The sequence below is a fragment of the Saccostrea cucullata genome, unplaced genomic scaffold (assembly GCF_032062105.1).
Source record: "Saccostrea cucullata isolate Sc308-1 unplaced genomic scaffold, CSIRO_AGI_Scuc_v1 ctg816, whole genome shotgun sequence".
Lineage (NCBI taxonomy): Eukaryota > Metazoa > Mollusca > Bivalvia > Ostreida > Ostreidae > Saccostrea > Saccostrea cuccullata.
In genome coordinates this window covers 294,362-320,000 of record NW_026927602.1, presented here as the reverse complement: position 1 = coordinate 320,000, position 25,639 = coordinate 294,362, and the positions used below count along the sequence as shown (strand labels likewise).

Sequence of the window (25,639 nt, the reverse complement as noted above, 5' to 3'; positions counted from 1 at the left end):
GCAACATCAAACTTTTTCTCAAGATTTTGTAACATTATCCAGGACTTAAAAACATCTATCCAAAATTTATTTTTTAATGTTTTTAAAAAAGTTGCAGTATATTCAATTCCACAACTTATAAATTTGTTCAAATTAAATTTAGGAATGAGGTCTTCCAACCCTATTTTTGTAAAGATTAGATGTCTTATCCAGAATAATTTCATGGAGGCTATGAAAGATGTCAGATTTAACATTTTCAAACCCCCCTCGTCATATTTTTTCACAATTACTGCTTGAGAAAATTGAGACAGATAAGCTGATGGGCTTAATCTGTTCAAATTTTCTCAAGCAGAGAGCAACCCTTCTGCAGCTAACAAAACACTAAACACTAGTAACCCCCCTTTTTTTTCGTTCAAAAGCAAAATGTAATTGAAACTCCAATTCAGGAGCAATCAGAGCTTAATGTAATAATATTTAATTAATTTATCTATTTATTTTCGTTTTGATTTTGCAGGCTATAATTACTTTTTGCATATTTCTACATGAATGTAACATACGTTAGAATGGAAGCAAATAGGAAACTGCAAACAATACAAGTAATTTAAAAATAACTCTCAAAATAAAAATCATTTTTACTTCATTTTAAAAGGAGCATTTAGAGAAACATGTAGAGAAATGTGTATCAGAAAAAACAGCACATCTACAACCATGGCCTCTATGAACATGTATATTGTCAGAGTATTGTAAAAGTGATCAAGTATAGTTAGAAAAAAAAATACATAAAGACAATATAAAAGCTAAAATCTTCGTAAAGCTTTTTAACATGCTAGCAATCTGTTCAACAGAATTTTTGTACATTTACTTCTTATCAAATAAAATATTTAACCGAATGAAGTACAATATTCCAAATAAAATACATGTGTATTTCACCGGATGAAGAACAATATTCCAATAAAGGGTAAAATGATCATCTATACAGCCATGTATTTAGATTTTTAAAAGGAAACAAAAGAGTAGATGAAATTTTGATTAGGTTAATAGTCTATATATAGCAAACAATTAAATTCTCAATTGAGTCAATAGTTTTCTATAGAAAGTTACAGAGAAAAAATCTCATATATCTAAGTCGTATAATCATGACAACCCTAAATTTTAACATACACATCTTCACTCTACATATTAATTACATGTACTTTTACGACTCTCTCAAAAATTAAAAAAAATATATTATGCCTAAAAAAGTAAAATGTAAAAAAAGAAACATAACCACATTAAAAATATGTTGCAGTAACAGAAAACTAAAAAAAAAAAAATAATGGATATGACATAAAACAAATTCATGTATGAATACAAAATAATAGAATATATAAATATATAAACTGTACACAAGTGACGAGGACACATATTATACACATGTAAAAGGATATATCTACTAATAATTAGTCAACTGAAATCAATTAGATATAATTCCTGACACCAGTAGAGTCTTCCAAGTAGTTTTTAATATCAATCCAATGACTTTTCCACTGTTAGAAATTCCTACAAAATAATAATAAAATAACTGCAACATAGTCAAAGTTCTGAGAATTTTACGTTTTCTCAAGTAATAATAATCATTTTGATTGTTATGGTGTCATTTCAGCATTCAGAGGGGTAACAGTGTTTTTTTAAACAAAATATTTCTGATGTTAAACAACATATTAAGCATACTGTGATAGATACACATTGCTCAAACAGAGATGTTTAATAGAAAACTTTTACAAATGAAAAGATACTACAGTCAAACTTTAGTATCTCAGATACTGATCACTCAAATACCACGGATATGTCAAAGTGATTTGCAAGTCCTAACCATATTTTCTTTAAGTTGATTGATTGTATACTGTTTAACGTCCCTCTCCAGAATATTTCACTGATTTGGAGACGTCACCATTGCCGGTGAAGGGCTGCAAATTTGGGCCTATGCTCGGCACTTACGGCCTTTGAGCAGGGAGGGATCTTTATCGTGCCACACCTGCTGTGACACGGGGCCTCGGTTTATACGGTCTCATCCGAAGGACCACCCCATTTAGTCGCCTTTTACGACAAGCAAGGAATTTTGCCTTCTATTATCAGTTTGATATAACAAGGTTAGACTGTAGATACACTGTACATACTTTGATCCCTGTTTGACACCACATACAGCAGCAGCGAGAGGTTCTATCCTTGAGCACATATCCATGTCTCTCATAAAGGTGCTTAGCCCGATTGTCACAGGCTACCTTAAGGTAAATTGACTGCAATAAAGAACAAGGTGCAATTATTATAAAAACTGACTTGGATGAGGAAATAACTTTATTTATTTAATCATGTTTGCAAATATATTTCAACATTAGGAAAAATATGGAAAATTCTCATGTAAATTGCATATGTAACCACCATCTGTTTGTAATTTTTCTTAATTTAATTTTGTTTTATTGAAACATACTTAAGATACTTATAGAAATGCATGTTTTGATTAAATTTCAGAAAGTGTCAAAAATTAAGAAAAATTTAAAAATTTATACAGCATTACTTCCTGTAGAACAAACAAATTTGAATGTTAAATCTTTTGCCTGTAAAAAAAATCAAACAAATTTACCATACCTTGCATCCTCTTCTCCTTGCATCGGCATCAGCTGCGTCTAGCATAACTTTTCCTATACCCTTTCCTCGAAATTTGGCATCTACACCAATGGCATCTAAATAGCACTTTCCTGGTGGGGCCTTCTCACCCCCTAAAGCACAATCCATACACACAAGCCTACAATGATATTCTGACCGTTTGATTTAAATGCAAACAATATTATTGGTTATTAAAGTGTAATGAATGTAAAATAAGAAGAAAAGTGAAGAGGAGGGGGGTAATGAAATTTAAAAAAAATGTCCTCACCCACAAATATCTGTACATCCAAGTGGGGGCATGTCCTCCTCTCTCTCCCTGTTTAAAAACAAACAAACCTTTAGTATCTTTATACTATATTATATCTTTTTTCTCCTCTTAATTAATTCTGTATTTGAAATCATCTTATACTTTCCTTCTTATTTATGATTTTTATTTTATGACTAGACTGGTGTCTTGTTAAACTGAATGAAATTTGTTTAAATAGTAAATATTACGGGAAGATTTCACTATCTCCATTGTAAACCAGGACACAGGCACAGGCCCTTTCCCCTTCATACTCCCCCACCAGATTTCTCTCGTAATACTCCGGGGGTCGATTTCTCACTCTGTTCATCAAGAATTGTTCCATGTCGGGAAGGCTGTGTAAAATATAATAGAAAGATTAATTAAAAAAAACAAATTACTAATCTTAATTTTCTAAAATTAAGTTAATTTTTCAATGAACAGAAATCACACATACAAGAAATGTAGAAATAGGTATTTAATAAACAAAGGGTATTTTCAAAAAATAGGCCCATGTACTGAGGAGTTCTAATGTAAAGTTTTAAAACAAAATCAAAGTAGTAAAAAAATTTTCCCAGGTAACAATAGTGAATTACCATTTTACAGGTAAATAGAGAATTTATACATACCTGCCTTTACTTGTAGCATAGACAAATTTTCCTTCAAAGGCTTCGACTAACACTCTTGCAAAGAATTTGAAGTCCTCCTCTGAGTTCCTTAAACGTCTTATAGTAACAGGGCCACTCTTAAGCAGCACAGAATCAGGGCCACTCAGGTCTGAGGCCTGTGGTTGTTGAGTTGTCACTGCTGCCATTATTAATTAACGATTTCTTTAATTAATGATTCGTAATCACTGTTTCAATTTTTTTTATCTACCTCCTCTTAAGGAACACTGAAAAAAAAATGAAAATGAAAATTTTATTTTGTTTAGGTGCATGGGAAAAAATGGCTGACATAACATGTCTAATTAGAGGGAAAATATGATCCCTGAGAATAATTTATAACTGTTTTACATGACTTAAGTGTGAATATTCTGCAGAAAATAGTAATCCAATGCTATCGTCTGCGCAATATCATTGATTACATTTTGCTAGAGCTGTTTCCAAAGCAAAAATAAGAAAATAACAATTTCCTGTCAGGCTAGCAAAGAAAAAAACAACAAATTAATTTCAAATGCTGGGACAGTAACATCATGCAATTTTTTCTTACCTTAATTTACCTGCATTCTCTTTAGGTCTCTCCTTCGCTTTAGGTATTACAAATATGTACTATAGGTTGTCTGCAATTATTGAAACAAAAAAGATAGGTTTCTTTTTTCATTAACAGTACATTTTGTAAAAGGTCTGAAGAATGTCTACAGTCTGTAGATCAGTCAATGTCTCCTAAACACTTAAACAGTAAAAATCCTGGGTTTTTTTTCCACAGAAATCAATAAATAATGCATCTTAAATCCATTTTTCACTGTTTCAGTTCTAATTTTGTTTTTTATAAGACTGCATGCAGGTACTAGATTAATGTCTCCGAAATACTAAAGGAGATTTAACCATACATCATTCTATATATAGTCCTTTATTCAGGTGTAAAATTCTAGTACAGTTCTAGCAATATTGTTATCATTCATGAATTCACATGACATTTCATTGATCTAGTACACAAGGGGATTTAAACTAGGATGTTCATTTTCTAATGTTTCAAGTACTTTTACATATCTAACTTCTTGTATTTAAATACTTGTTTCAAATTTATTGCATCTATAAATTTTTCAACACGTTAAGTTTGCGGAAACTTTTCTTTGTCATGTTGAATATTACAATGTACTCAATAAGTCCCATGATACATGTACTAGGGTTGGTCTAGAAGATATGGGATGCAAGTCAAAAACCAGAATTGTACAGGAAGAATACAGATCATACAAATTAGGACAATTCCCACGTAAGCTTGGACTTTCCGTAAGGCGTGTCATTCTCGATGTTACATTAAATTAACATCTAAAAGAGCCATAGCGCATTTGATAGTCACTTTCGCCTACTCTATTAGTGATTTTTTAAATACATTCTTTAACCAAAATTTTGTCATACAATGTTAGTTAATATATGCCTTAAAGCAAATCACACAAAAATAATATTTAAATATTAATAGTTCCGTCATATGACAGATATAAAAATCATTTAGTTTATATAGAGAATATAGTAAATACTGAGGTACCCCCCTGAACAATGACAAACTGTAGCTAAAGACCACCCTTAACTAGAAAAACAACTTCTGAATAATTTTATTTGGATATGACTGCAGTTCAATTTTGGTTAAAGGTGGTCTTCATATTGAAAATGTTGAAAATACGGTATAATTTTTCTTCTCAAAATTATTTTAAGATTCAACAATCTGTCTTAGATTTGTCTGTCGAATGACAATGACTTCGTGGCGTAGTGGTATAATTGCTGGATTGAAGACATAATGATCGTGAGTTCGAGTCTCTCAGTTTTTTTATCTATGCAATTTTTTTCTCTCTATGCATTTTTCCTAAGTTTTCTTTTTTTATTTTATTTTATAATACGTGTATAAATAATGTAAAAGATACATTAAACAACATTTCACCTTGAAAGCATCTCGGGAAAAGCAGTCTTAAACTATTTTAATGACCCTAAGTCGTAGCTGCTATTTTGATTTATTTTTAAGATTTTCTAAAAGTCTTGTTTAGAATAAGAGTGTTGAACTATTAAAATGATTGTCATGTAGTAAACTTGCAAATATGAAAATATAACACTGGGCCATAAATGATAACAAACATGTAGTTTGATCTTGATTCATGTATCTATAAATAGAAACAGGTGATTTCCTTTTAAATACTTGTGTAGGCCGAGACGTCGGTAAGGCAGCTATGGCTCTTTACACAGTTTTCATTCACTGTTGAAATATACAGGGGATAAAAATTCAGGCAAATGTCAACTAGTGTATCGAAAAAGCAATAAAATTGTCTCTTCCAGCAAAGAAGTGGAGCTTAATTTAGTTGTCTCATCGTTGTCAACAACTTAAAATTCCTGATGTTATTAATTTCTTAACCAATGAGAATCTAAGTTTTTAAGGTATTCTATATTTCTAATTAATAGCAGCAGATTCGCTTTTCCCCATAGATTTCAATACAATCCTTGTTAATTAACTACTGCTTAGTTCATTAAATTTTTGAAACTTTCCTATAACTAGAGGTAATGCGATGAGCTCACTAAATGATACCCCCCGCCTCCATATAGTTATAATGGCATAGTCCATGTTTTGCTGTGGCCGGGAAACCAAAAATATGTGTCGAATCAAAAAGTAAAATAGGAGGTACACAATGGCAATTACAATATGTAATAAAGATTCTGTGAAAGTTTCATCAAATTTCATTCATTGGTATGAGAGGAGTTGCGGATAAGAGATGGCTACCCAAAAGCGTAACAGACGGACGGAGGGACGGACGGACAGAATTAACGATTACTATATACCCTCCCGCCTTTCAAGCGGGGGGTATAATAAACGTGATAAAATTCTTTAATGTGATATTAGAGCATTATGTACTTGATGGGCATTTAAGGGGAGAGAATTTGATCCTATTAAGGATGGAAATCCTTAAAAGTGTTGTTGAACATACTACGCATGTTACAAAATCATGAAAAGTTTTGATCTTATACACCGTGTATATCCCAACATGCGGGGTGTATACTATATATGTTGTTCGCGGGGTGTATGCTTCCGAAGCGAGAGAAAGGGGGTCGAGGTACGTTCTTTGTCCGTTTTCTCAACCTACGGATATTTTTCGCCAGAAAGCATGTGCCTACGGAAGAAAGCATTATCTAAGGAGTATATGGATACCTATGAATCCACTGGACACCTTCTAGTTTCATCAAACACCTCAACACTATTCCGAGGATCGGAGCATGATAGACGCTACACTGTGTTTATGATCAAAGAACAGAACAAAGCTTTGCATTATCATCAATTTTATACTGTCGTTTAATACATGTCTACAATATAAACGTTTGAACAAATTGTCTATAAATAAAACAGTTCGTACAAAAGATATTGACGAAAAATCAATGTTGTGTCCGGGGTGTATGCAACATGGTGTACGCGGGGTGTATACCCCTTTCTTTTTACTCTATAGTATCATTGTCTGAAATATCATTAAAACTTTTACTTAACAATTGACTTTTATGAAAGTTCTATTAATTTTTTAAAATTATTCACCAGAAGAGCACAACTTCAGGTTCATGAATTCGATTTACTGGAAATAATTGATACACGCGTACGTTCATCGCACTTTTGGCTTTGCATGCATATGGAAGTATATGTACAGGATACTTTGTTTAATTGTTTGATGTGATGACCAATAATCCATCCCTTCTTTCGATCTAAAGGCGCCTTATTCAGATATTTACTTAATAAATACTTCACATATGCATCATTTTGAACGTTAACATTTTCTCATAATTTCTGTTTAACTTTTTAAAATATTTTTAAATGACATTGAAAAAATGGGGCTTTTTGTAATGTCATAAACACAGAAATAAATGTTCTCCATCAGGTAGTATCTATATGCTGTGTACTTTGCCCTTAGGCACCCACATTTGGCAGTAAAAATATTTTTTATACTGAGGTATTGTATTGAATTGAGTACATATTTTCTAGGTATGGGCCCGGGGAGGGTGTGTTTGTGTCTTAGGTCATTTTGGGGGGTAACTTTATTACGTGTATGTACTATGCGATAATAAATTAGAGGAGGGGTGAACATTTATTGATATTAATAAAGGTCAAAGTTATATTTGTAATTGTACCCAAAACATTTTTTATATTCAAATTGTGCATGTCCTCAGAAATTGTCGTCCCTTATTACAACTGTGCTTTTTTTAAAGCCGGCTTTACATGTTCATATTGTGATTTGTAAAATATGAAATCTTTTCAGAAAAAAAAGTTTGCCCCTTTTTGTTGCAGCATATAGTCAAATAATGGTTATGTAGTATGTTTAAGTAAGAAAAAAAGAGAATCGGTACTGAAAAAAGATGGGACCTTCAATACCATCTGAAATAGGAGTTTTGAGTTTCGATAAGTCTCCCCCTTTTTTATAGCTAGTCAACTTATGTCCAGTTTTTTTTTCAGGTAACCCCCCCCCCTTTTCAAAAAAAAAAAATTCTACGTCACTGTCATAAATGCTTAAGAATACATGTATTAATAACATAAATGTTGCAGAAACAAAAATATTTATTCATAATACACCATTCATGTAGTGTTTCTATTATTTTTAACAGGCGAAATGTTTAGATTGCATTTGTGTCAAACGAGCTGAAGGGCATAGTGTCCTAAATGCAGGGTTGGGGGAAGGCAAAAATTTTTATGATTTACGTAGATTTAGACCATTGCGCCATCCTACAATGTAGATTAATTCAGATAACAATCGCTCCTTGCACACCTAGCGCTTATTATCATACACCCTGCTTGAAAAGTGGGAGGTAATATAGTAATCGGTATTTCCGTCCGCCCGTCCGTCTAGCTGTACGTCCGTCTGTTACGCTTTGGGGTACCCATCTCTTATCCGCAACTCCTCTCATACCACTGAAGGAAATTTTATGAAACTTTCAGAGAATCTTTATTACATATTGCCATTGTGCACTTCCTATTTTGCTTTTCGATCAGACATATATTTTGGATTTTCTAGCACAAAACATGGACACTGCCATTTTATTCATATGAGAGGCGGGGGTATCATTTATTAGTGAGCTCATTGCTCACAGTACCTCTAGTTTTTAAATATGATCGTTTCTTTTTATTTTTTTTTTAATTCTTTTGATTTTTTTTTAAATTTAGTTTGTTTTATACTTCAGTAAGTATATGGAAATAACTTTTTGGTTCAGCATTAGTATTAAGGTCTTTTATCATCACTATCTGTCGCTTATAAGCCTGTATTTGAATGATTAATGTAAATCAAACAGAACCAAAATAAATGAGAGCAAAGGGATTTGACAAGGTTCAGCATTATTATTAAGGTCTTTTATCATCACTATCTGTCGCTTATAAACCTGTGTGAATAATATTTCCATTGATACTTCGCATTAACAATCCTTAGAAAAATATGGGGTATACACCCCGCTTACACCTTGTTGCATACACCCCGGACACAACATTGAATTTTCGTCAATATCTTTATATAAGAACGGTTTTATTTACAGACAATTTGTTCAAACGTTTATATTGTAGACATGTATACTGAAAGGAAAAAGAAACGCATAATAAACTTTTGAATAAAATTAAAACTTTTATTTCCAATATGTTTTCCAGGATTGTTATCAAACATTTTGATTCAACTTTAAACAACAAGTAACCGAAATCTTGTGTGACTTTGATTGATAATTCCTGAGTTATTGAAATTGATATGTCGATACCCCCCAAAATTAAAAATAAAAATTCTCATAATCTCCCTTGCGCATCAGTAACAGCCTTGATTTTCTTGAGCATTGAGTTTACCAGAGCATTTATCTTTCTCAAGGATTATCATAAAATCCTTCTGACGGTAGTCTTAACGGCTGAGATTAGCTGTATTATTCCAAAGCTAACAAATCGCCCCGCCCAATCGAATACGAATTTTCGATTAAGGATAGAATTTACAGAATCTAGCTGGTTTGGTAAACATGGATGTTTGTAAAAAAGTCTCGACAAACACTGGTTACATTTTCTTAGCGTGAACATGCTAAAAACAATACGCATACAGCGCGTACGTGCGCGTGTGAGGGTAAAATCGACGTCAAGTTGCCAAGCCTGCGTATCAAATTAGAGCAGAGAGTTTCTGTCAGTATTAGGGTGAAAAGATGAGTAGGATTGCATGCCGTTAAAATATCGGTTTCAGTGACAATGACTTGAAGATAACCGGGGTAGCATGATGAAAAGCCCTATCTTGATGTGACGTTGTTACACGGCAACGTCACCCTCATGGTTGGTTGGAAACCTTTTAAGTTACTTTCTGACAACCGAAAAAACTTTTTTGGTTGAAAAATTAAAAACAAACTGCACAGCAACATGTTGTTGCCATTTTATTCACTTAGGCAACTCAATTATTAGACCCAATGTAACTTCCGTCAGCCATACTATGATTGCAAGAAATTTATACTGGCTGCAAATATCGGAAAACGATGTCTATAACTCTAATGCATCTCTTGGCACTACAAAATGTGATCACACAATTGTCATCATCAACATGCACGTGTATTTGGCTTTTTATCACTTCCCCTACGTGACACCATACATTTCATGGTTGAGCGATTTTGACCAGCGATTTCAGTGCACAGTAGCCAAAATACACATCTGACCACTTTTCATAATTTTCGGCCACATATTCAATATTTTTCGCTTTTATGCTATTATGCGTTTCTTTTTCCTTTCAGTATATTAAACGGCAGTATAAAATTGATGATAAAGCAAAGCTTTGTTCTGTTATTTGATCATAAACACTGTGTAGCGTCTATCATACTCCGATCCTCGGATTTGTGTTGAGGTGTTTGATTAAACTAGAAGGTGTCCAGTGGATTCATAGGTATCCATATACTCCTTAGATAATGCTTTCTTCCGTACGCAAATGCCTTCTGGCGAAAGATATCCGTAAGTTGAGAAAACAGACAAAGAACGCACCTCGACCCCCTTTCTCTCGTTCCGGAAGCATGCACACTGTGTACAACATAGTATACACCCCATATGTTGGGATATACACGGTGTTATAGTATAGATATTTTAACTGCATAGTTTAGTTTTTTTTTTAATCTTTTTGAAATAGACAAGTGAAAAAAAATTAACGAAACTCCAACATTTTTGTTATATACGAGTATTATGTAAATTTTGACTTGTTGGAGGACGATCCTGTACCAACAGGCTGGAGAAGGCTATTGTGTTGTGGCAAACCACAGAAAATAACAGATAAACCGTCCTCTTAATTCCTATCATTTTTTTCCAGTTTAATGTTCTGGAGTCCTCGCTCACATACAACTGTGTAATATAATGTTTATGACACATGATTACTGCAACTATACGCTTGAAAATAGCATTTATATTATATTCTTTTTTACCTGCAGGCAAAGGAGAAGAAAAAGTTGGGGTTGCTGAGTAGATTAAGCCGATTTTTTGCCCGTCAATGAATTGTATGAAAGTTGGACCTAGTGGATTCCTATTTTATTGTTTAAGATATTTGAAGAGAACATTAAATTGATTCAAAGAATATAATGATTTGAACAATCCACTTTGCTGTCACCATCACTTTAGGAAGTAAAATTTAAAAAAAATATTTATATTCTTGTGTATTTGCTTGTTTTTTTGTTTTTTTATGCCCCTGTAAACAAAGTTTCGGGGGTATATAGTTTTTGTCGAGTCCGTCCGTCTGTCTGTCTAGCTGTCTGTCTCTCTCTCTCTCTCTCCTTCTGTCTAGCTGTCTGTTTGTCTGCAAAAAATTTAACCTTGCCCATAAATTTTGATTTAGTGGAGTTATTACTTTCATATTTCACATGTGTACATGTCTTCCATGTGACAAGACCTTTCTTTTGGTACCACCAAATTTGACCTTTCGACCTTGGAGTTTGACCCACTTTAAAAAAAAAATTCCAAACTTTTTCTTTGCCATATTTTTTTAACAGTAAATACCAGGACATTTATACTTCATATATATATATATATATATATATATATATATATATATATATATATATATATATATATATATATATATATATATATATATATATATTGTAGACAGACCTTTCATTGGATACCAACGACTTTGACCTTGGAAATTTTTGTTCTTGTGAAAAAACTTTTTCCTTGGTCATATCTTTTGAACGGTAAGGGATAGGACTTTCATACCTCACATATGTAATCCTTGTGAGAAGAACCTTCATTGGATACCAAGAACTTTGACCCCTTGACCTTGGAGTTTGACCTACTTTTAAAAAGCAAACCTTGACCATATCTTTAAAAGGGTTTAGGCTAGCGCATTCATACTTTACATATTTCATCCTTGTGACAAGACCGTTCTTTGGGCACCACCAAATCTAACCCTTTGACCTTTACCTTGGAGTTTGACCTGCTTTTCAAAATTGGTAACATTGACCATAACTTTTGAAGAGTTAGGGCTAGGGCGTCCATACTTCATATATGTTTTTTTTATGGCAAGATCTTTCATAAGATACCAATGACCTTGACCTTTTGACGTTTGATATTTCCGTACTTATGAAACAAACTTTAACCTTGGCCATACTTTTTGAACGCTTAGTGCTAGTGATATTATATTTCACATATGTAATCCTTGTGACAAAGCCTTTCATTTGATATAAAGAATTATGCCCTTGTTCCTTGTCCTTAGAATTAGACGTACTTTTTAAAATTGGTAACCTTGGCCATAACTTTTGAAGGTTTAATGCTTGGGCTTCCATACTTCACATAATTGTATTCTTTGTGGCAAAACCTTGGAGATTTTCGTACTTCTGAAAAAAATTTAACCTTGGCCTACTTTCATATCTTTCACAGTTGTATTTTTTTGAACAGTAAATACCCAGACATTTATCCAGTGAGAATACCCTACTTTGGATACCAGTATATTAAACTTGCATATAAGAAAAGTTTAACCTTCTCTATGTTGCCATACGGGGGTATCAGTGTTTCACAAACACATCTTGTAATTTTTTTTTTTTTTAATTTTGGTTCTTAAAGAAGTTGTACAAGTTTTTTTTTGTCTTTTCAATTTTTTACGTTAGTTTTTGTGTCCCCGTAATCGAAGATTCGGGGGTACATGTATATATTTTGTCCTCAGGCTGTCCGTCTGTTTGTACGCAAAAACTTTAACCTTGCCCATAACTTTAGGTAGGATTGGGCTGTGGCTTTAATATTTCACAGATGTATTCCTTGTGACAAGACTTAATTTTGGGTACCACGCTATTTTACCACTTGAGTTTGGAAAAAAAAAACACACACACACACACTTTAACCTTGATCATAACTATTGAACAGTAAGGCTTTTATACTTCACATGTAACCATTGTGACAAGACCTTTCAAATCTGAAGTTTTTGCTTAAGATTTTAACATACGAATCTCTTACGACAAATCTTACATGTACGTGCTTTTCACGAAGGCATTCGTAGCAGATTGAACTGAAGATTTACTTACGATAGACTATGTCCTTATCAACATTCTCAATATGCATTATAATCCTTAAATTAGTAAATGATAGTAAAAAAATAGCTCAGTTTTCATCATTTATCAGCAAAAAACAAACGTTATTGACAACAAATAACAAGTTTCAGCAAGAAGTTGGAAGTGTGACATCACAATCACAAGTCTGACGTAGAGTAGGTCGTACGAAAATCTTACATGAAACTTAAATCGTAAATATTTTGAAGTGTATTTTATGTCATTTTTCCAAAATTAGCGTAAGAAAAAATACAAAATATTATTGGAAGTTACTTTAACAAGTTCTATTTAATGTGTTTTTTGAATTTTAACATTAAAATCGGTTTGAAAATACTTAAGAGAGGTTTTGAGCTCTCGTAAAGTCACGATAGATATTGCACTTGGGACTTTCTTAAGAATTTTTGTGAGAACGACTTTTATCGTCAAGTTTTCACTTCAGATAAAGATATGTCGTAAGATTTTTTGTGAAAAGGGCTACAGTAATGTTTTTATTCAGTAACAGATTGGCCAGTGGGGTTAATGAAAGGTCAAAGTTAAAATTGAATTAAAAACAAGAGGCCCATGGGCCACATCGCTCACCTGAGCACTAAGGGTAGGAAAAAGTAGAAAATAGCTTTTTATTGTAAAGTTTAAATCCAAAAGTAGTCCCATGACCAATCATGGATTTGCTATTTCTTAGAAAATGATTTTTAAGGAATTTTCCTATATATACATGTATCTTTAAAAACTTTGGTCGGCCATTTTGGCCCCGCCCTACCCCTGGGGGTCATGATTTGACCAAATTTGAATCTACACTACTTGAGCATACTTCCATATAAATATGATGAATTATGGCTTTTTCATTCTTGAGAAGAAGATTTTTAAAGAATTTTCCTATATATTTCTATGTAAAAGTTTGGTTGGCCATTTTGGCCCCGCCCTACCCCCGGGGGGTCATGATTTGAACAAACTTGAATCTACAATACCTGAACATGCTTCCATATAAATATGATGAATTATGGCTTTTTCATTCTTGAGAAGAAGATTTTTAAAGAATTTTCCTATATTTCTATGTAAAAGTTTGGTCGGCCATTTTGGCCCGGCCTACCCCCGGGGTCATGATTTGAACAAACTTGAATCTACAATACCTGAGCATGCTTCCATATAAATGTTACGAATTATGGCCTTGTCATTATTGGGAAGAAGATTTTTTAAGAATGTTCCTATATATTTCTATGTAAAACTTTGGTCGGCCATTTTGGCCCCGCCCTACCCCCGGGGGGTCATGATTTGAACAAACTGGAATCTACACTACCTGAGCATGCTCCCATATAAATATGATGAATTATGGCTTTGTCATTGTTGAGAAGAAGATTTTTAAAGAATTTTCCTATATATCTCTATGTAAAAGTTTGGTCGGCCATTTTGGTCATGATTTGAACAAACTTGAATCTACAATACCTGAGCATGCTTCCATATAAATGTTACGAATTATGGTCTTGTCATTATTGGGAAGAAGATTTTTTAAGAATGTTCCTATATATTTCTATATAAAACTTTGGTCGGCCATTTTGGCCCCGCCCTACCCCCGGGGAGTCATGATTTGAACAAACTGGAATCTACACTACCTGAGCATGCTCCCATATAAATATGATGAATTATGGCTTTGTCATTCTTGAGAAGAAGATTTTTAAAGAATTTTCCTATCTATCTCTATGTAAAAGTTTGGTCGGCCATTTTGGACCCGCCCTATCCCCGGGGATCATGATTTGAACAAACTTGAATCTACAATACCCGAGCATGCTTTCATATAAATATGATGAATTATGGTCTTGTCATTCTTGAGAAGAAGATTTTTAAAGAATTTTCCTATATATCTCTATGTAAAAGTTTGGTCGGCCATTTTGGCCCCGCCCTACCCCCGGGGGTCATGATTTGAACAAACTTGAATCTACAATACCTGAGCATGCTTCCATAAAAATATGATGAATTATGGCCTTGTCATTCTTGGGAAGAAGATTTTTAAAGATATTTCCTATATATTTCTATGTAAAACTTTGGTCGGCCATTTTGGCCCCGCCCTACCCCCGGGGGTCATGATTTGAACAAACTTGAATCTACACTACCTGAGGATGTTTCCCCATAAGTTTCATCTTTCCTGGCACAGTGGTTCTTGAGAAGAAGATTTTTAAAATATGCCACTAAATTTTCATTAATTCCCAATTATCTCCCCTTGAATAAGGGCGTGGCCCTTCATTTGAACAAACTTGAATCCCCTTCACCCAAGGATACTTTGTGGCAAGTTTGGTTGAAATTGGCCCAGTGGTTCTTGAGAAGAAGTCGAAAATGTGAAAAGTTTACAGACAGACAGACGGACAGCTAGACAGACGGACAGACGGACAGACGGACGGACAGACGGACGCCGGACAAAATGTGATCAGAAAAGCTCACTTGAGCCTTCGGCTCAGGTGAGCTTAAAATTAAGGTCATCATTTTAAATATAGTGCATTTGGAAAGGTTTTGTCAAAGGCAAAACACTAGCTTTAGGACCATGGCTCTCTGCTTGAGAAAATTGAGACGGATAAGCTGATGGGCTTTATCTATCCGTATTTTTTCTCAAGCAGAGAGCAACCCTTCTGCAGCTAACAAAACACTAAACACTAGTAACCCCCCCCCCCTTTTTTCGTTCAAAAGCAAATTTAATTGAAACTCCAATTCAGAAGCTATCAGAACTTAATGTAATAAATTAATAATCATTAATTAATTTATTTATTAATTAATTTATTTTCATTTTGATTTTGCAGGATATAATTACTTTTTGCAAATTTCTACATGAATGTAACATACGTTAGAATGGAAACAAATAGGAAACTGAAAAACAATACAAGTGATTTAAAAATAAAATGTAAAATCATATTTACTTCATTTTAAGAGGAGCATTTAGAGACACAGCACATCTACAACCATGGCCTCTATAAACATGTATATTGTCAGAGTATTATAAAAGTGATCACGTATAGTTAGAAAAAATATATAAAGACAATATAAAAGATAAAATCTCTGTAAAACTTTTTAACATGCTAGCATTCTGTTCAACAGAATTTTTGTACATTTACTTCTTATCAAATAAAATATTTCACCGGATGAAGTACAAATATTCTGAGTAAAGGGTAAAATGATCATCTATACAGCCATATATTTTAATTTTTAAAAGGAAACAAAAGAGTAGATGAAATTTTGATTAGGTAAATAGTCTACACTGTATATATAACAAACAATTAAATTCTAAATTGAGTTAATAGTTTTCTATAGAATGTTACAGAGAAAAATTCTCATATATCTAAGTCATATAATTATGACAAACCCTAAATTTAAACAAACACTAACACATCTTCACTGTAAATATTAATTACATGTACTTTTATGACTCTCTCAAAAATAAAAAAAAAATTATTATGCCTGAAAAAGTAAAATGTTTTAAAAATATAATTTCATTTAAAATATGCTGCAGTACATGTAACAGAAAACTAAAAAGAAATAATGTATGAATACATAAATATACAATATATAAATACATGTATATAAACTGTACACAAGTGAGAAGGACACATACATGTATTATACATATGTAAAAGGATATATCTACTAATAATTAGTCAAATGAAATCAATTAGATATAATTCCTGACACCAGTAGAGTCTTCTTAGTAGTTTTTAATATCACTCCAATGACTTTTCCACTGTTAGAAATTCCTACAAAATAAAAATGAAATAACTGCTACATAGTCAAAGTTTTGAGAATTTTACATTTTCTCAAGTAATGATAATCATGTTGATTCTTATGGTGTAATTTCAGCATTCAGAGGGGTAACAGTGTTTTTTTTAAATAAAATATTTCTGATGAAAAACAATATAAGCATACTGTGATAGATACACATTGCTCAAACAGAGTTATTTAACTCTTTTCAACTTATTGAATTGTTTAGCAACAAACACCGAATCCTCGCGTCATAGATATATTACGTTACCATTTCCCCGCAAGCACTTTACAGCGGGGTACAAGTTTCTCTAAAGTTTAGCGTAAATAATGTTATGACGTAATACTTTAATTAGAAAATAACTTTTCTTATTTTATGAGATTTAAGCAAGTATAAAATAGTTGGAATTTGGCAATAAATTGAAGATTAAATGAACTTTTTATAGTGCGTGAAAATGCGTGATTGCGGGGAAAAGGTAAATGCGTGATTTTGCGTTAGAAATAGGAAACGGTATATGCGTTAAAATGCGTAACTGCGGGGAAGGGGGTTAATGGAAAACTCTTACAAATGAAAATATACTACAGTCAAACTTTAGAATCTCAAACACAGATCACTCAAATACCAGAGATATGTCAAAGTGATTTCCAAGTCCTAACCACATTTCCTTTAAGAATTTTACCTTCTATTATCTATATAATAAAATTCTCAATTTTTTATATGGCACTATTGAGTTTGATATAACAATTCTCGAGAGGGACGTTAAACAATATACAATCAATCAATCAATAGATACAGTGTACATACTTTGATCCCTGTCTGACACCACATACAGCAGCAGCGAGAGGTTCTATCCTTGAGTACATATCCATGTCTCTCATAAAGGTGCTTAGCACGATTGTCAGAGGCTACCTTAAGGTAAATTGACTGCAAAAAAGAACAAGGTGCAATAATCATAAAATTTTGACTTGGATGTGAAAGCAAATAACGTCATAAATGTTTGCTTAAATAAATTCAAACATTGAGAATTTTTTTAATTTATTATATTTTCAATGGAAAATTGCTTTAGAAACTTATGAAAATTTATTCTTTTATTAAAACTCTAAAAGTCAAAAAATTAAATACTAGTAAATTTATGAATTATATACAGCAGTACTTCCTGTATTTCAAATTCATAATCTGAATACCGTATTAGTGGAAATTTTAAAGAGACACAAATTTAGCAATTTATCCTTAAAAATTGGTATTGTATTTTTAGTGATGTCATTTTAGCGATTTTAAAAAGTTCACTAAAGAATCTTTTACAAAGAAAGCGAAATTAATTTTTAGCGATATTCAATTTTAGCAATCTCATCACTCTTGCTAATAATGCCAAAATTAAATCCTCGCTAAAAATTCTGCTTATAAGGAATTAAACCTTTTGTCTATGAAAATCCAAACAAAAATCATCAAACCTTGCATCCTCTTCTCTTGGCATCAGCATCAGCTGCATCTAACATAACTTTTCCTATACCCTTTCCCCGAAATTTGGCATCTACACCAATGGTATCTAAATAGCATTTTCCTGGTGGGACCTTCTCACCCCCTAAAGCACATTCCATACACAGAAGCCTAAAATGATATTCTGACTGTTAAATTCTAAATGCAAAAATATTGTTGGACACCTAAAATGTAATGAATGTGAAATATGAGGGGAAAAGGGGGAGGGGGTCCTGAAATTACAAAAAAAAAAATGTCCTCACCCGCAAATATCTGTACATCCAAGTGGGGGCATGTCCTCTTCTCTCTCCCTGTTTAAAAACAAAGTTTTACCTTCTTTACATCATATTATAAATTTTTTCCCCTCTTCATTAACTCTTTATTTAATTCATTTTATATTTGCTTTGTTAATAATTCATATTAAATAATAATAATATAATCTATTTAATAATGAATAGACTGATGTCTTGTAAAACTGAATGAAATTTGAATAAATAAAAATATTACGGGAAGAGTTCACTATCTCCATTGTAAACCAGGACACAAGCACATGCCCTTTCCCCTTCATACTCCCCCACCAGATTTCTCTCGTAATACTGCGGGGGTCGCCCTCTCAGTCTGTTAACCATGTATTGTTCCATGTCGGGAAGGCTGTGTAAAATATAATAGAAAGATCAACTTTTAAAATCAAATTATTGACCTTAAGGGTCATTGATACTCTGATAAGAGAGATAACTCTTTATGACATAATATTTAATGTCTATTATTCCTTTATAGATTTGCCAAGTTGAAGTGTCTTTTTTGTCCAATTTTGCCCCGCAAGATATGCTATACTTGTCAGTATTATACGTATAAAATACATTTCTTTTGGAAAATCATTAAGGTTCAAGCAACATTTTATATGAGCGAGCAGCGGGTTTTTGAACCTTAATTTTCTTTATTTATTTAAATTAAAGTGAAACTTTGATATCCAGGTCACTGGTATCTTGAAATTTCATGGATTTGTTCAAGATGTTTCAAGATGTGACATCCATTTTTCCTTGATGTTTTTAAAGCCTCAATATTTCTATCCCTCAGATATCCCAAAAATTCAAAAGTTTATATCGCCTTGTTTGAGTGTAATTTTTCAATGAACAGAAATCACACATACATGAAATTGTATAAATATGTATTTAATAATAAAAGATATTATGAAAAAAAAATAGGGCTGTTGGACAGTACTCTCTACTAAAGTACTATAATGGTTCTAAATGTACCAAAGAGTTCTAAAGTAAACTTTTAAAACAAATCAAAGTATTAAAAAATTTCCCCAGTTAAGAATATATAGTGAATTACCATTGTGCAGGTAAATAGTTAGAGAATTTATACATACCTGCCTTTACTTGTAGCATAAACAAATTTTCCTTCGAAGGCTTCGACTAACACTCTTGCAAAGAATTTGAAGTCCTCCTCTGAGTTCCTTAAATGTCTAATGGTAATAGAGCCACTCTTAAGCAGCACAGAATCAGGGCCACTCTGGTCCGAGGCCTGAGGTTGTTGAGTTGTCACTGCTGCCATTGCTAATTAGTAACGATTTCTAATTACTGTTTGAATTTTTTATCTACCTCCTCTTAAGGAACGCTGAAAAAAAAATGAAAATTCAAATGTTATTTTGTTTATGTGCATGGGAAAAAAAAATGGCTGACGTAACATGTCTAATTAGAGGGAAAATATGATCCCTGAGAATAATTTATAACTGTTTTACATGACTTGAGTGTGAATATTCAGCAGAAAATAGTAATCCAATGCTATTGTCTGTGCAATATCATTGATTACATTTTGCTAGAGCTGTTACCAAAGTAAAAATAAGAAAATAATTTCCTGTCAAGATAGCAAAGAAAAAACAACTTGAAATTAATTTCAAATGCTGTAACATCATGCAATGTTTTCTTACCTTAATTAACCTGCATTTTCTTTCCTTTGTTTATAGTTTTACAAATATGTACTATAGGTAGTCTACAGTTCATAAAAAGAAAATAAAATCATAAACAGGTTTCTCACTTCATATATATAAACAGGACATTTTGTAAAAGATTCTGTAGAATGCCTAGATCAGTCAATGTCTAATAATCACGTTAACAGTAAAAATCCTGTTTTTTTCCACAGAAATCAATTAAATAATAATGCATCTCAGATTCATTTTTCACTGTTTCAGTTTTTTTTTATATGTCTCTGTGCAGGTACCAGGCAAATGTCTCTGAAATACAACAGGAGATTTAACCATACATCATTCTACATATACAGGTAGTCAGGTGTAAAATTCTAGTACAGTTCTAGTAGCAGTATATTTACATACATGAATTCACTCTAGTACACATGGGTATTTAAACTAGGATGTTCATTTTCTAATGTTTCGAGTACTTTAATACATGTATATCTATAACTTCTTGTGTTTAAATACTTGGTTCAAATTTATTGCATCTATAAATTTTTCCACATGTCAAATTTGCGGAATTTAACTTTTCTTTGTCATGTTGTATATTACAATGTACTCAATAAGTCGCATGATACTAGGGTTAATTGGTCTGGAAGGTATGGGAAGCAGGTAAAAAACCAGAATTGTGGAAGAAGAATACATCTTACAAATTTAAATTAAAAGGAGGAATACCACACAAAAATTGTATTTCAAAGATCTTTAAGACATCCCTAAACCAGTAGTTTCAGCATTGAAAGGCCGAAAATTAGCTTTTAGTTATTTTTAAATGATTTTTTTGTATTATTTCAAAGAAATGGAAAAAAAATGATAAATTTCTATATAAGATGCTTTTTGGTTAAAAATTTGCCATAAATTAGTTCATCATATGAATATGGCACAGCGCCAAATGTAATGGGATAGGAAATTTAAGTACAGCGGACCAGACTGAAATTTGAACCTGGGCCCCCTGAATCTAGGTGCTCTACCGACTAGTCTAACAATAAAACCAGGCTGACCACCACACAAACTTACCAACACATTAGATTAAACAATAATTGATTTTTATATACAATTTTTTAATCTCTGTTGAGATTCTGCTGGGCTAGATATTTGGACTGACGCCCACATAATCTCTGGACAGCCATTAATATTTCATGTCTGGAAATCAAGTCCCATTGACTTTGGCCGAGTATTATACATAAAAATACTCACTGAAATTTCAGTTTTAAATATGGCTCCTGTAACGAAATTGTCTACCTCCTCAAATAAAAGAGTTCTTATATAGTCTGTTTTTACCCTATTAATTGATGTTCAATAGCCACAGAAGACATTGGTTCAGATTCACCAAGGGTAAAAACAGACTATACGAACTCTTTTGTTTGAGGAGGTAAACAATTTCGTTACAGGAGCCATATTTAAAACTGAAATTTCAGTGAGTATTTTTATGTTGGGATTTACATGCCTAAAAGGTAAGCAATGTCGAAATAAAAGTGATAGAGAGTCAAATAAACAACCAAATGACTTAACTGAAGCGAGCAGCTGTGTGGCTTAGGTGAATTATTCTTGCTATAGTTGGCCGAAGTTGGGACTTGATTTCCAGACATGAAATATTAATAGCTGTCCAGAGATAATGCGGGTGTCAGTCCAAATATCTAGCCCAGCAGAATCTCAACAGAGATTAACATTTTTTTATGACCAAACTTGCAACTGACTACCTGGTAAATATGACGTCACAATACAGAGGCGCAAATATTCAAGAGTACGACATTTTTTGTGATCAAACAGCCACAGATAGGAGAGAGCTAGATGCGGACTCCGGACATGGCTTGAGACGGTGATTTGATATGGGAACTCCCCTATTATTCTTTATATACTCGATTTTGCTAAGATTGCCTCAAGTCCCTGTGCATCTCCCTGTCTTTCCCATTCACAACTTCGGTACACTAATTTGTTAAGTCATTGGAAATAAAAAAATAAATGTAATATCAACAAAGGTCATTGAACTCTGACCAATGATTGCACGACGTGACAACCAATGCTGTCTACCTAAACAATTAAAACGACTGAACATACACATTGTTCGATGTGTATCAAAGACAAATGTATGATTTCAAGTGGTTATTCCGCAATTCTGTCTGAATTATTCGGTTTAAATCAAATTTGCATTTTAGCATGCTTAGAGACGAATAATTTGTTTACTTACAGTACAAGATTTTACGTCTGCACTCAAACCTCAAAGCATTGTTTATTGTATCAAAGGGGGTTGCGAAATACAGGATATTCCGATCGCCACGAAGTGTAAAAACCGAAACACGGTAAAATTCACTTTCCCGAGTTTCATGTTAGGTAAAGGGGGTGGGTGGGGGTGGTCACATATGTACTTTATGGTCTATCTGAGCATTCACTGATTGAAAAAAAAAAAACAACAAAAGAAAATGTGTCTTTTTCTATTATTTGAATCATGAGATGAATGCTAGACTATATATAGAGTCTGCTCGTTACGAAGCAACGGATAGGAGCTGCGAACAGGAAGAAAAGACCTTGGGCATGTTGAGTCAAGGTCAAACCGAGGTAATAAGCAATCTTGTACGGTGGTATAACTTACAATGTTTCTCCAGTAAAAAGACATTAAGGAATGTGATCCTGAACGTGTCCAAATAATTACCGTGACCTTGCATTAACCCATGACACACTCTGGTTATGAGCATACTGTATGGATTTCAACTGACTTAACAAATTCACACCTGTTCTCTCTGACCATACATCCAGTCAAAACAACTTATCCGTAGCAATTTTGAACTTGAGACAAGGGCATAACACAGGCTCTGATTCACAATAGTATACAGTGTAGAAAGACAGTAAGAAATTAATATACAGTTTTTTGTCCAGTGACCTCGAACTTGTTTCTGACTTGATAACCTCAAACATGTTCTTTCAAATCATACATCAAGTCAAAACATCAAATCCTCTGTTGTCATAATTTATTTTTTTTTCAACTCAATGATTTGAAGATTCATTGTGAATGTTTTAATATTGAACAAAATGTGTTTGTTAAACATTGACACACCTGTAAGGCAGCTTTACAAAGGTTAAAGTTTCTCAAATGCAAAGCAACTCCAAGGTGAAAGACAAAAGATAAAAAAGGATGTTACCTGACGATCTTGTGTCAGCAGGCACGTAGCAACAGGGGGGCCAGGCCTCCTCACTTTTTTCCCCAACATTACCTTTACTAAAGAAAATGTCCACCGAAAAGGTGGTTGCCCCCCCCCCCCCCCACTGTTCACCATTGTATATTCATAGGAAGGAAATATAGGAAAAAATTGGAAGTTAAAGGAAGTTGGCCCTGAAAAAAAGTTGGCCTTTAAACCCCCCCCCCCCCCCCCGCACGAAATAGGATTTTCGAGTTTGGGCAATTTCCTTTTTCTTTTTCTTTTTTTTTTTTGCTTTTCAACTTTTTTTAGGTAAGTAAAAAAAAAAATTCTCACTTTCAAAAACGATGCTAAATTTTCTCACTTTCAAAAACGATGCTACGTGCCTGCTCAAGGAATATAAATGTGAAATAACAAACTTAAATTAACCCTAGCACTAACTGTTGGAAAGTTACGGCATCGATTATAAGTTTTTTGAAACATGTCAAACCCTGAGGTCAGGGACAAATGGTGAGAATTAATGGAGCCCAAGGGAAGGTATTGTCACACGAAATAGACATTGAAATAATATGAAAGGCCTAGCACCAATTATTAGTAATCAGATTTATGGAATACTAAATATGGCACGCCAAATTCACAAAAATGAGCTAATCATAGTTTCACAATTAATAAACTATGTTTATTGGTTGTGAACTATAGTTTACGGGCTGTAAACTATAGTTAACAACGTTAATCTATATTTTACATCTATAAACCTTAGTTAACGCGATAATCTATGTTTCACAACCGTAAAGTATACTTAACACTGAAAACGATCATTTGCGATTGCAAAGCATAGATTATCTGATAAATACAGTTTCACGATTTGTAAACTATAGTTACAACTCTTAACTATAGATAACTGTTAACTGATAAATATAGTTTCGATTTGTGAAACTATGATTAACAACTCTTAACTATAGTTAACTGTTAACTGATAAATATGGTTTCATGATTTGTGAAACTATGATTAACAACTCTTAACTATAGTTAACTGTTAACTGATAAATATAGTTTCGATTTGTGAAACTATGATTAACAAATCTTAACTATAGTTTACGGTTGTAAATTATAGTTTACATTTATCAACAAAATCTAATGTTAACACTTTATTAAAGACAGATAAACTTAAATTAGCATTCGTAAACTATAGTTAACAACCGTTAAATATAGTTTTACAGATGAAAACTATAGTTAACGAATTGTTAACTATAGTTTACGGTTTGTAAACTATAGTTTACAGTCGATAAACCTTGTTTATCAACTGTGAAACTATGTTTAGCTCATTTTATATCTTTATTAAAAGTGAGTAAAATTCCAAAGTCAAGGTCATAGGGTTAAAAATATTTATTCTCAAAGAAAGGTCTTTTCAGTAAGAATTTCAGATGCAACGTGTAATCCTTAGCACCAACTATTCAAAATGTATGGCCAAGGTTAAAGTTGGTTAAAAATTTTGCTAAGTATTTTGCTAACGCAATTATGAAATTTCATATGAAAGTCATCATTCCAAACAATCAAAAGTAATGGGTAAAGTTTAGGTTTTGTGGACAAACTTAAACTAAGTCAGACAAATGGAGGGATCGACCGGGCAAAAACTACATGCCACGTAAAAAATAATTCATTGTAATTTCCAATAAAAAATTTAGAAAAGCAGTCATGACTATGAGAGCTTTTTTCCACATCAGACCAAAAAAAAATGTATCCTGATTGCCTAGTCTTTCCGAAAACGGTAATTTGTATGATCATGGCCTCTTCTTTAAAATAACGTTAAATTTAACATAGGTATCGGGAATACTTTTCATGCAAATTGAATTCCACGAAAATACTTTATTTTCTACATAATTCTATTAGAGCAGTCAGTTACGGGAAAAATAAAGCTGAAAGTAATGGCGTCATGATAGATTTTAGTTTAACAAGTTGAATATATTATCAAATACATGTACGTATACATGATGATTTTAACAACGTTCAGCTACTATATTAACAGTGATGTGTCCTGAGTATTTTAAATAAGTTGAATAATATGTACAATGCACATTCACAATTATAAACATTCAGTAACACATGTACCATATCATGAATTTATAGACCCTTTTCCTATAACATGTTTTGCCTAAGAGGTTGAATAATGAAGAGACTTACAATATCGTGGTCATGGGGAATAACTCTTGCTTAAATCACCTC

At 32.8% G+C, this 25,639-nt stretch overlaps 2 protein-coding genes across 2 annotated transcripts; both read right to left on the bottom strand.

Annotated features, from left to right (window-relative positions):
- Positions 1-482: 482 nt before the first annotated feature.
- LOC134274932 (uncharacterized) lies at positions 483-4,385 on the bottom strand. Its single transcript, XM_062757176.1, has 7 exons — positions 4,115-4,385; positions 3,535-3,797; positions 3,118-3,261; positions 2,891-2,938; positions 2,605-2,761; positions 2,136-2,255; positions 483-1,518 (listed from the first exon to the last, which is right to left on the bottom strand). The coding sequence occupies exons 2-7, from the start codon at positions 3,717-3,719 to the stop codon at positions 1,486-1,488; spliced, it is 687 nt and encodes a 228-aa protein (XP_062613160.1). The 5' UTR covers positions 3,720-3,797; positions 4,115-4,385; the 3' UTR covers positions 483-1,485.
- A 12,151-nt stretch (positions 4,386-16,536) lies between these two features.
- Positions 16,537-22,488, bottom strand: LOC134274931 (uncharacterized). The gene is made up of 8 exons (XM_062757175.1): positions 22,471-22,488; positions 20,247-20,308; positions 19,686-19,933; positions 18,821-18,964; positions 18,577-18,624; positions 18,289-18,445; positions 17,642-17,761; positions 16,537-16,832 (listed from the first exon to the last, which is right to left on the bottom strand). Exons 3-8 carry the CDS (start codon positions 19,868-19,870, stop codon positions 16,800-16,802), a joined length of 687 nt encoding a protein of 228 aa, XP_062613159.1. The 5' UTR covers positions 19,871-19,933; positions 20,247-20,308; positions 22,471-22,488; the 3' UTR covers positions 16,537-16,799.
- Between the last annotated feature and the right edge of the window lie 3,151 nt (positions 22,489-25,639).

Excerpts from the sequence above, each read along its gene's own strand:
- LOC134274931 (XM_062757175.1), bottom strand. The coding sequence starts at position 19,870 with ATGGCAGCAGTGACAACTCAACAACCTCAGGCCTCGGACCAGAGTGGC. Across the intron at positions 18,965-19,685 it reads TATGCTACAAGTAAAGGCAG|CCTTCCCGACATGGAACAAT; the intron begins GTATGTATAAAT and ends TATTTTACACAG. Across the intron at positions 18,625-18,820 it reads GGAGATAGTGAACTCTTCCC|GGAGAGAGAAGAGGACATGC; the intron begins GTAATATTTTTA and ends GTTTTTAAACAG.
- LOC134274932 (XM_062757176.1), bottom strand. The coding sequence starts at position 3,719 with ATGGCAGCAGTGACAACTCAACAACCACAGGCCTCAGACCTGAGTGGC. Across the intron at positions 2,762-2,890 it reads GGATGTACAGATATTTGTGG|GCTTGTGTGTATGGATTGTG; the intron begins GTGAGGACATTT and ends ATATCATTGTAG. Across the intron at positions 1,519-2,135 it reads GGTGTCAAACAGGGATCAAA|GAATTTCTAACAGTGGAAAA; the intron begins GTATGTACAGTG and ends ATTATTTTGTAG.